This window comes from Hirundo rustica, chromosome Z (assembly GCF_015227805.2).
Source record: "Hirundo rustica isolate bHirRus1 chromosome Z, bHirRus1.pri.v3, whole genome shotgun sequence".
Classification (NCBI taxonomy): domain Eukaryota; kingdom Metazoa; phylum Chordata; class Aves; order Passeriformes; family Hirundinidae; genus Hirundo; species Hirundo rustica.
The window spans coordinates 78,852,310-78,864,611 of NC_053488.1; the positions used below are offsets into that span (position 1 = coordinate 78,852,310).

General features: G+C 42.0%; 1 protein-coding gene across 1 annotated transcript; it reads left to right on the plus strand.

The window, feature by feature from the left end:
• The first annotated feature begins 900 nt into the window (after window positions 1–900).
• On the plus strand, window positions 901–11,348 carry PHAX (phosphorylated adaptor for RNA export). The gene is made up of 5 exons (XM_040090771.2): window positions 901–1,032; window positions 3,124–3,743; window positions 5,039–5,159; window positions 6,914–6,997; window positions 8,002–11,348. The coding sequence occupies exons 1-5, from the start codon at window positions 937–939 to the stop codon at window positions 8,269–8,271; spliced, it is 1,191 nt and encodes a 396-aa protein (XP_039946705.1). The 5' UTR covers window positions 901–936; the 3' UTR covers window positions 8,272–11,348.
• The last annotated feature ends 954 nt before the right edge of the window (window positions 11,349–12,302 follow it).

Here is a 12,302-nt window from a genome sequence, read left to right on the forward strand (position 1 = left end):
CAGTTGGCATGTGCTGAAGAATTATGAGGCATCTGCTTGGATTTGTGTTTTTTTTTCTCAATCAGTAATTAATAATACCTCAAGCACTGGTATTACAATAATACCATCAGCTTAGAGCTTGTTGGCTCCCAGATGTCCTTGAGTAGGGGATGCTAAATGCTCTTTGTTCTACTAATACAGAACAGAATGTTTGGGGCTGGAAGGGATCTCTGGACCTTATGCAGTCCAACACCCTGCCCAGACTGGGTCACCAGGTGACATGGGAGTACATCCAGGTGGGTTTGGGGTGCTTCCAAAGGGGGATACTCCACAACTTTCCTAGAAGCCGTTCCAGTGCTCTGCCCCTCCACAGAAAGTTGTTCTTCCTTCTGCTGGGTTGGAACTTATGTTTTAGTTTATGACCACTGCTCCTCCTTCTGTCACTAGGCACCACTGAACAGAGCCTGGCACCATCCCCTCAGGATGCTCACCATCACCTCAGGAACCGCTTTGGAGATATTTATACACATTAATGAATTCCTTCATAGCCTTCTCTTCTCCACACCTTTATTTACTACACTCTTAAGACTTCTTAATTCCAGGATATCCCTGACTACGGGATGCCCCAGCTGCCTGTGCCACAGACGAGAATGAACCTCCTTTCTCGCTGATCAGGCTTGAAACCACAGCGAGATTCTATCCCAAAGAACACTCGGCTCAAGGCAACCTCTCCGCATCCCACACCCTGCAACGCTTGTCCCGAGCGTCCGAAGGTCCCACCGGCCGCATGGAACACGCTGTAAGGCCGACAACGCCCCGCTTCTTTCTACCACGAGCTACTTCCACAGGGGAAGAGCTCGGAAGAAGAAAGCGCGGCGGGCTCGGCCCCGCACCATCCCCGCCCCGGATGGACGCGCTGTCCCGCCCCGCCACCGCGCTCCGCCCTTCCGCCGCGGTATGGCGCAGGAGCCGCGGGGCATGGACGACGACGTGGAGGACGGCGAGCTGTCCGGCTCCGACTCGGACATGCCCGGCGCCGGCTCCCCCGGACAGGTGAGGGTGGGCAGCGACCGAAGCGTCGGGCGGGGGTGCGCCGGGCCGGGGCTGCGGCGCGGGGAGGCCGCGCCTGAGGAGCTTTACCCGGCGTGGGGCGCTCCTTCCCGGGCCGGTGTCTTCCCCCGTGGCCAGTGGCTTCTCCCGGAGCTTGGTGGCTTCTCTCGACGCTTGGTGGCCTCTTCCGGAGTTGCTGGCTTTTCCGTGCTCCGGTGGCTGTCCTTGCGCTGGTGCCGCCGGGGCCTCCCCAGGGAGCCGCTGCCGCATGGCGCGCTCGGGGACAATGGGGACAGTGGCGACAATGGGGCTGAGCCGCTGGGTGACCACGCAGGAGAGCCCCGAGCGCTGCCAGCCCCGGGATCCCGCGGCTCGCCCGCGGCTCTCCGTGTCTGCATAGAGAAGGCAGCGCTGTCCCGTTGTCTCCCTGTGTCGCGTTACCTCCTCCCCGCCACCAGCCCTGGGGCCCAGCACAGGAAGGAGCTGGAGCTGCTGGAGCCAGGCCAGGGGAGGCTCCAGGATGAGCAGAGGGATGGAGCAGCTCTGCTGGGAGGAAAGGCTGCGAGAGCTGGCATTGTTCAGCCCGGACAGGAGAAGCTTTGGGGTGACCTCAGTGTGGCCTTGCGGTGCCTGAAGGGGCTGCAGGAAAGATGGAGAGAGACAATGGACAAGGGCTGGAGGGACAGGACACGGGGAATGGCTTCCCAGTGCCAGGGGGCAGGGATGGATGCGATATAGGGAAGGAATTGTTCCCTGGTAGGGTGGGCAGGCCCTGGCACAGGGTGCCCAGAGAAGCTGTGGCTGCCCCTGGATCCCTGGCAGTGTCCAAGGCCAGGCTGGACACTGGGGCTTGGAGCAGCCTGGGATAGTGGAAGGTGTCCCTGCCCATGGTAAAGAGTGAGACTGGATGAGCTTTAAGATTCCTCCCAACCCAAACCCATCCTCTGTGATTCTCAGAGGATATGAGGAATTAATTCCGTGAGGAATTTGTACTGAATGTTTGAGGTATTTGCAGTGATGTACAGACAGGAAAAGATTTCAAACTAAGATCAGCGTGTGACTGTGTATGTGTAACAAATTTTATTTTCTCCAGTTATTTTGATATTTGTGATATAGTTCTGAGAAATGAAGTGCAAAGTAAGTTTTTTACAGAAATGCTCAGTCTTTTTTAATTTATGCTGGTTTGGGGGCTTTTGCATTACACTTGAAGTTAAAGGTTTGTATTTCATAACGTGGTAGGTTGAATACTTCTCTTTTCTGTTTGCCATTTGGAGAAAGAAGAAACAGCACCCATGTTGACAAAAGCAGTAAGGCTAAGAAGGAATTTTCATTTCCCGTGATAGTGAAGGAAGAGATCTTATTTTGAAAGATCATGGGACAGCATATAACTTTATGATAAGAGATCAGTCAGGGAATAACTGGAATTAGGAGTGAAAGCATTTCTTGAGTAGTTGTATATCAGTGGAATGATTTTTTGATGGGGGGTGTTTGTTCTAATTAATAAGTTAATCCATAGTGTCTTGTTGGTTTAAAGGAGAAAAAATGGGTGCTTCTGTAAAGGTTCTTCTGTCTCTAAGTTGGTCATGTGCTGTCCTGACTGTGCTGGGGTCACAGAACACTCAGTCTGAGCACTGTCCTGGTTTTGTGGGTTTGGGGTTTATTTTTGATCATTCGGTCTTCTCACTTGAAATTCCAGAGACATTATTAACTTCTCTGCTGTTAGACAGATCTCTGGATCTCAGGTTGCTGTGTTGTTCTGGTATTTTATTAGAGCTGCTGTGCATCCTGTGTCTTTGTCCAGTTTGTGCATATTCACCCCTTTTCCAGTCCTGAATAACTTTTGCTCAGCAAAGTTTACCTTAAGGAGAAAAGCGACTCCTGATGTGTTGCTCCTCTGTCAGCCATGCTCTATTTCATGTGCGTGCACTCAAAATACAGGAGTTTCAAAGGATGTTTCTGTGCTGTGCCCCAAGGGATGCTTGTGGAGGACAGCATAGCCACGAGGGTCAGAATTATGTATTTTATAAAATCGACAACTTGATAGCTCTCCTAATTTTCATGAATAATGTGTTTTGATTCACTTTTTAATTTCAGAAGCCGCATGCTGGCAGTGATTCCTGCAGGCCCTTCCAGAGCAGCCTCTCATCCTGTGCTCCCAGTGTTCCTTACAGGACCACCAAGAGTCTGGACTCCAGCGAGGAGAGCGGCTCCGACTCTGATGACGACAGCTGCCTGTGGAAGCGGAAGAGGCAGAAGTGCTTCAACTTCTCCCCTGCCAAAATCGAGCCCTTCCAGCTCAGCCAGAGCCACCAAAAACAGGCTGCTCTGCGTGGCAAAAAGGTCAACAACATCTGGGGAGCGGTGCTCCAGGAGCAGAACCAGGATGCAGTGGCCACTGAGCTTGGGATTCTGGGCATGGATGGTTCAATTGACAGGAGTAGGCAGTCTGAGACTTACAACTACCTGCTGGCTAAAAAGCTGATGAAGGAAGCCCAGCAGAAGGAGGCAGAGACTTTGGATAAGGAGCTGGATGAATACATGCATGATGACAAGAAGATGTTGCCAGCAGAGGAGGAAAATGGGCAGGGCTTCCTCAAACGGAAGCGGCCCGTGAGAGACAGACTGGGGGAAAGGCAAGAGATGAAATACAAGGGAAGGTATGAGATAACAGAAGAAGATTCAGAGGAAAAAGTGGCAGATGAAATTGCTTATCGGTGAGTTTAATAATGGCGCATCTTCACTTCACTAGGTACTGCTGATTGATGGAAAGAAGAGTGGCGAAAGCTCTCCTACTGCTAAATAAGATGTCACACCAGATGACAAAAAGCATTTCCAAAATCCTGGCATAAAAACGCATTACTGTGGCTGGTGATCTTGTAGAAACATCCAGATAATACTGTCTATTTCTTTGAATTTTTATATTTACAGAGCCACCAGGATAGTTTATTATTTGACAACAGGGCAAGGAAAAATACTGCTTCTCGTTATACAGTAGTAGTGCCTTTTTTTGGGAAATACCACGTGGTTGTTTGGACTTTGACACCAATGCACACATGCTGTGGTCACGACAAAAAACTGTTTTAAATTCTAAACCTTTGAAACTGTAGGTAACTTGGACAGTGCAGTGTTTTGGATGGAATCAAACTGCCACACTCTTCTTTCAGTAGTGCAGGGGAAGAAAATGATGTTAGGGAACAAGACTTAGATTTACTGACAGTTAGCTTGACGTTTAACTCAAGTTCAGGTTTATTGGACATAGTAGCTTTTATACACGTGGTATTCGGAATCTGGCAATACTGCAGTAATTAGTTATTAATGCTGTTAATAGTTCTGGGTAGTACCTCATTTATTAACTTGAAAACTTTGAGCGTATTTCTTGCAGTAAACTCCTTTTTGTTATATAGAGCTTCATTGAAACAGGGCAGAAGCATTTTTTTCTATTTATTTTCTAATTGTAATAGTGGTGGCACTGAGCTGTATCAATGGGGTTCTGGTTATACTGTAATTTTTGTTGTTTCCTTTTAATAGATTATCACAGATCAGTCAATAAACTGATTTTTTCCTTGTTAGGTAGGTTTGTCTGAAATCGCACGTGATACAGGGGAACTTTTACACTTCCTGTTTTCTCCAGTTGCTGATTAAACTATAAAAAATTAATTTTAACTGTTAAGTGTGCAAGAAGCTTTTATACTTTGACTTCAGAGGTTTGTGCAGGTCTTTGCTGTTTCCTATTTGGTTTGATATTTCACACATCAATAGAAGAAAAATAACCACTCAAAGCATTTTCTTTGAAACAAGTTTTTAAAATGTGTGCTTTAGGGAAAAAACATCCCTCAGAAGCTCAGTATTTTGAAATCTGATTCAATAAACCATTTAAGCACATTTGAAGGCATAGTCTTTTCAGCAGAAAATGAATTATTATTCATTGTGGAAGTCCCACAGTCAGTTATACTCCAGGAATTATCCTGACAATAAATGTGCCTTTCCTTTTTTCCCCCTCTCTGTTCAGACTGTGTGAGCCAAAGAAAGACTTAATTGCTCGAGTAGTGAAAATAATTGGGAAGAGAAAAGCAATCGAGCTGCTGATGGAAACAGCTGAAGTAGAGCAGAATGGTGGACTGTTCATTGTGGTAAGGAAAATGTCATCCTGTGGGTTTGCCAGGGATGGGGAGGGAAACACAGCTTTTTACCTGTAGAATATTCACACAGTGCTGTTGCAAGTCTCTTGTGCTGGACATGTTCTGGAGTTTTGTGGCCTTTGCTTGCCATGAGACCCCCCCCTTAATTAAATTCTCATGTAACCTTCCAGCAGGATTTAAGCAAACAGTAAGGTGAATGAACTGTAAATTACCTTGGTTCTTGTGCTGAGATTGGTGTCTGATTTGCAGGGATAACATTGTGTCTGTTACTGTGGCTCTGTTTGGAAACTTTCTCTCACAGACTTGAGCCTGAAGGATTCTCAGGCTTGAATAAAGAATAGCATTCCAGTATCCCATTTGCAGAATAATTTCCAAAAGGCAAACTGTATGCTTTATTAGGGAACCACTGGCTTCTGGCAGAGCAAAACTGAGCACTGATTTCTGTTACAAATCATGGTAAAAATTCCTATTCTCCATGTCGACTTTTGGTATGTTTTTGTTCTCGTTGTATAATAAGCCTCAGTGTAAAAAACACAGTTGGTAAGAAAAGCCGTGGGTGAAAACTAGGAAATACTTTCTCTTGATTACGGATTTTAAGTTCCATCACTTGGAAGTAGAGAGGAGGGGAAAAGCAAGTGGGTCACAATCTAAAAAAACCCACCAAAATGAACTAAAAACAAAACAAAATAACCACACTTCCTTCCCTCAAAAAAGAAAAGGCAAAAAGTTCCAGCTAGCTATTTGTGCTGCAAGTATTCTGTTTTCTTGAAAGTTAAATTAAAAAGTGTTTAGTAGAGGAGATGAAGGGACGCAGCTCCTGGTGGCACAGGTTGCTTTGGGAGTAGATCAGAGTACACTCTTTGAAAAGCAGATCACAAAAGGTGCCATGAAATACAGGTGATAAAAAGATGTTCACATATGCTGTTTCAAGAACCTACTTAAAACCTGACCTTCCCTGTTCTTAAAATTTTTAGATTATATAGTACATTATTTAGCAGTAAAGTATCACATTTTGCACCAGTATCATCTAGTTTTTACTGGAGTAAAAGTAGTGGTTTATACTGCAAATTTTAATTGAATAACGGTATGGTAATTAGCACTTGTAATTTACAGGTTTCTAAATTGAGCCCATTCCATGCACTGCTGTTGCAGCACTGAAAACTGCTGGGTCAAACATGGTGGGGAAGAATTTTAAAGTACGTGTTGTGTTTCCTGTGCCTTCAACAGGAATGCAAAATTCTGTAGAAAACACAGACAAATTATAGCATTTCAGAGCACAATGATTAAAAAAACCCCTGAGACGAACATAATTTTATTAAATTAGTTTTAGACATTTTAGACATTTTACTGGGCTTACGTGTTAGGAATACTCTAAGTGTTTAACCTAGTGCATAACTTGTTGCAGATATCTGTGAGAGAAGTTAGAATATTATTCATATTTTGTTTCTTCTCTACCAAAATCAGGTTTACTGTGTCGTTTTAACAATTTAGCATTATATTCTAAAGGATTTTTTTTGTAACTTCATGATTTTCTGTCCAGATTTAGCAGGCTGATTGTTGACCTTCATATGACTAATTCAATCAAAAATGAGACATAACCAGGGTTATTTTCATGTGATATATGACACGGTAGAACTTAAATTGGCTTTATTCTGTCTCAACACTGAGAGTTGTCTTACAGGCTATTTTTTTGTCAGCACGTAGCATTAAGCTTGCTATTCCCAATTTTCTCTCTCCCTATTAAGAATGGCACTAGGAGAAGAACACCTGGGGGTGTTTATTTAAACCTGCTGAAGAACACACCGAGCATCAAAGAAGAACAAATCAAGGTAAAAATGTCAAGAGTTCAAATGTACGTTCTCATTTGGTTTTTTTCTTCCTCCTAGAGATGTTATGACTGAAACTCTCTAATTTCTAACAAATTTAACTGTGTATTCCATTGAAACCAGACTTTCACATTCAAAAGACAGTCAAAAAATAAAACTCCTACTCAAAAATTATTGAATTGCCATTAACTCTAAGCAGAGAGAACTCACTTTTGCATGTTGCCAGTCATAAAAACCTATCGAGGAAGATGAGGTTGTAGAATCTGGCAGAGGGAAATGTTAGATTTTCCTAATCTGTCTGTTTGTATTCTTTACAGCAAAGTTGTCTATATTGTGTTTTTCCCATTGGAGCTTTGTGTCATTGTGCATAGATTGAATGTAGGTCTCTCAGGAGAATATTTTTGTCCTGTATGTAGCTCCACCTGTGGCAGTAGGCAGAATTTCTCATTAAATCAGTCGGTGGTTTGAACCTAATTTGAATTGCTCACTGGGCTCATCTGTGGTGCACTTTAAATCCGTTTTGTAAGCTTGTAAACTTTTTTTTTTTTTTTTTTGGTGGCATGTGCATAGAGTTTTGGATAGCTTTTATTTTGCTTTTAGGTGGCTACAGGTCATTCTGTAAACCCTTCTAGGGTCTGGTACTGGGAACTGAGAAAAAAGTCAACTTTGTGTCAATATTGTGATTGTTTGTTTGCAGGGGAAAAAAAAAAGAATCAGGAAAATAAAACGCTAACATCCTTTTCATAGAGTACAGTGGTTCAGAAAAAAAATTTAAAAGTTGCAAGACTGATCACTTTACACTATTAAAAAAATAAATTTTCCATTCTACCCCTCTTCCTTAAGTGCAGTCTTTTCTCACGCTTCTGCTCTCAATCACAGGTATTTTAGTTAAATATTGACCAGTATTTGTAAATTTTTTTTTATTACTTCACTTTTTTTAGGAAATACCAGTGAAATGAATATGCAAAAATTTTTTTGTTATTGTTGTATATGTGTTTTCTTTCAAGGAAATATTCTATCTGGAAAACCAAAAGGAGTATGAAAACAAAAAAGCTGCCAAGAAGAGAAGGATACAAGTTCTGGGGAAGAAGATGAAAAAGGCCATCAAGGGGCTTAACCTGCAGGAATATGATGATGCATCTCGTGAGACTTTTGCCAGTGACACAAACGAGGCTCTGGCTTCCCTGGATGACCTGCAAGAGGGGCACCATGAGGCAAAGATGGAACCTGAGGATACTATTGAAATTGACAATGCCCATGATTTGGAGATCTTTTAGTTACTAATATTCTTAATAACAGAGTCTCTATAAAAACATGTTAAATGAGCCTTTCTTCTAATCCCGTGGCTTCTTGTTTTTAAAGCATGGGGAATACTTGATGCTGAAGAGGAGGAGGTAATTCTTAGTTAAATTTGACAGCATGAAAGACTTTTTAATTGTCCTGTTACTTGTTTGCTGAGTCCTCAGAAACTGTTAAGATTTTTCTAGATAACAGCCCTGCATCACATTAGGAAGTGTTTTTAGTCACGTGTTAGGTTTAAGAGTTCTAACTTTAGGACTTTCTAAAGGCTGTTTTAACCAAATACTTGTAATATAATTTGCTGAAGCACACAAAGTCACCAGATGAGCAGTGCTCTTTACTACAGATGAACAGAAATGACAGTATAAATTTAGTCTTGATATAAAATATTATATATTCTTAATGTGGCAGTGTATTAACAAAAATAGCAGTATTTATAGGATACAAGACCTGTAAAAAAATTGGTTTGTGAAATAAACTTAATTTTAGTGGTCAGTGACCTTTGAAGAACAATCTTGTAAATAAGTGGAATTGAGCAATGTATGTTTCAGATTTCTGCAGTAGTTTTATTCTTTGTATTCCAATGCTGACTTGAGCTTCCTGTCTGTTCTGTCTAAACACATCAGACACACATTTTCCACAATAAGACACACACCTAAGGTCCATGGATTTTTTTGTTTGCAGACAAATATAACTGAAAGCCTTGAAGAGTAGTGAGATTTTACTGAGTTGTGTTCCCTTCAGGGGTCTATATAGACTGTATGTGCATATATAAACCCTTTACCCTGTAGTTCTTGTTTCTGTCCTCCTGTGTGTAGTGAAATAATGTGCAGCTTGTAGAAGATCTGGAGTTTTTTCTGTGCTGACTCTTGCAGGGGATTTTTTTTTTTTTTAATTACTTGATGCAGGAAATGATTGTGTAGTTTGTTAGTTTGGCCAAAAACAATTTTTATGTTGAATATTGCATTTAATATAGCTAAAGAACATGTGCAGCATGGATATGTATGATGTCTGAAGTATTTTGTTACTAATAAGTTGTGGCTTTTTTTTTTGTGAGTAGACACTATTCATCCTAACTTTTGCACATAAATTTTGTTCGCCTTTGAGTCCTTGAGTTTCAGAAGGAAAGTGTGTGACTACGACACATAATCAGTTTATAAGATTGAACAATTCAGTACTGCCAAGAGCTGGCATTTAAAGGATTGCAGCACTTGGAGAAACAATTCTTACATATAACAGCACATTCCATTACCTGCCTTAAATCTGGGTTTTGTCTTTTCTGCTTTTTTTCTGTTCAAGTTTCAGAGCTCCTAATTGTTAAAAAGTTGCCCCTCAGATGTGCAGCATGCCTTTGCTCCTGCTGAAATAACAAAATCATTATTTTTTTCATTAATTTTCCTAACCAGTGATGGCCAGAGTAAACCAGTAACTCCCATACAGGAAAAAGAATTTTGTGCTGTTTTATTGTTTTGGGACTGTACCATTTCATCCTGGTTTTGGGAACTGCTTGGGGATATGTCTTAACTGTTTACTGGATAGAATCAGCAAATTGTAATGTTGGTTTAAGCAAATAATTGTTATGTAATTTGCATTGTGTATTTTTTTAATGTTAATATTTCTAACGTTGATTTCCCAGGGAAGGGGTACTGAAATGATGTGTAAACTATTGTCTTCAACAAAAGGGTGATACGGGCATTAAGGTATTTGAGAGGGCGGTGAGGTTGTGGGTGGCCAGGGGGACTAGTGGCTGAGGGCACTTCGTCTTTTCAGCTGGAGAAAAGGAGACTGAGGGGAGATTCACTGGGGTCTTCAAAATATTCAGAAGGTGAAGAGGAGGGGCAGGCGCTGATCTCTTCACTCTGGTGACCAGTGACAGGACCCCAGGGAATGGCCTGAAGCTGGGTCAGGGCTTTCAGGTTTAGACTGGATATCAGGAAAAGTTTCTTACTCCAGAGGGTGGTTGGCGCTGGAATGGGTTCCCCAGGGCAGTGGTAACAACACTAAACCTTACAGAATTCAGGAAGTGTTCAGACATTGCTCTGATCAGGCACAGGGTGGGATTGTTGGGGCTGTGTAAGGCCAGGAGCTGGACTAGACTGTCCCAGAAATTCCACGGTTGAGTTTCTTCCCCATGTCTAAGAGACCTTTTCTTCTTGTGGTTTTTCTCTGTTTTCCCTGGCTTTCAATGGAGTCCTTCCGAAAGCAAGCCCGTTGAAAATGCTGAGGTCAAACTCACTCCTGTTCCAGCAGCAATTTTCTTTGGTATGAAACAGGTTGAAATAAGCAGCACCAGTTTTTGTGTGTTGCTGCAGTTGAGACTGGTTTTCGCTCTCAGCTCCTACTTACCTTCAGTCTGTCCTGGGCTGATCTTGCACAGGAAACAGCCCTGCCCGTGTTTTGTTTGGGAGCAGATCTGTCTGTTTAGATTTTGGTAGCTCATGTTCTGCAGACAAAAGTACAGGCAACACGGGTTGGGGTTAGAGCTCTTCAAGTTTCTCTGATGAGCTGGTGTGGTTGAGGCATTATCGTTACTGCAAATGAAGACTGTACTATTGGTACAAGCATCACCCTCCATCCCATAAACTATAGCAGCATTATGAGCCATCTCTGTTATACCCGAAGAAGATGCTGAAAAAATGAGGGAAATGTGCTTTGATCTGAAAACACAAAGCTTGTTTTGCTACCTTGCACCCAAAATTCCAACTGGAAAACTGATTTTTGGTACCACTGGAAAAAATAGTTTATTAACAGTTCAGTTTTACTGAGGATCTTGAAAGCATCATTTGAAGTATAATCGCAGTTTTATAGATTCTCCTTCCCCTTCCAAGTAGATGATCTCGTTAAGGTGTTCTTATGCCCTCTGGGCTTATTAACTGCTGTTTTGCCAAAATTCTCAAGCAAGTGTGGAATGACGCAGTTCAAGGTATAAAGGTGAAGGGAAAGGGACATGACTGTATTAATTATGACATTTTATGTTACAGAGAACATGAATTCCTTGTATTTTTTCAGGGTAAAGGTGATGGGGTAGACTGAATAATAAAGACAATTCTTGAAAGTTGGGGTGGGTTTTTTGGTTTTTGATTAGTCATAAAATTTGAGTTTGACAACACCCATTATTTATCCCCTTAACTTAGACCAGCACAGACAACTCCTACAACTCATACAATTCTGTCACAGGCAATATTTAAAAAAAAAAATAAAAAATTTCAATCTACAGAGGAGAATTCATGCTCCAGTGAATGCCGGCTTCTTAGGTGCCCTGCTCCTGTTCCTAATTCTTACTGGTCAGCAGCTTCTCAGAGATCCAAGCCTTCTTCTGAACCACTCTGGGGCTTCAGTGGATCTGGAACTATCCAGCCAGTCTCAGAGCTTTGGCATCACAGTTTCCTTAAGGAATGTTGCAGAGACGATGACTCCAATTTCTTGGCACCACCTCTTGAATTCAGCGGGCAGCTGGAAAACATGTGGCAACCTTTGCAGCTGCTATGGCCTCTTGGTGATTTTGGACCTCATGTATACCATCTTATTTGTGACCTGCCAGACCTAAGAACTTCTTGCAGAACAAAGATTTACTTAAAATTTACGTATTTGGAGGTTTCTTGTCTCCCCATCTGCAGTTCTGATAAATGCCACTTTTTCAGAGCTGTGGGAGGGGCACTCAGCTGTGGTACATTTAATATTGCCCTGCAAAGTACATTTCTAGAATCACAAACATAGGACCTAAATACTGACAAATAAGAAAAAGCTGTATCAGAACGGAGACTACACACAATTTAGCTATTCTACACACTTTCAGGTTGTTGGGGTTCTTGTTTCTTTTTTTGACTAGACTAGAAAGATTTACTTAAAGAAACAAAAAACCCAAAACAATAATTTTGTATCATTAAATTCAAACAGAACACCCCCCCCCAAAAAAAAACTTTACTATCTCGAAAACTTTTCCACAAATAGGATTTTTTATTAATTGAAAACTTACTCGTGATTCAATATACCTTTGAAAGGTATTGTC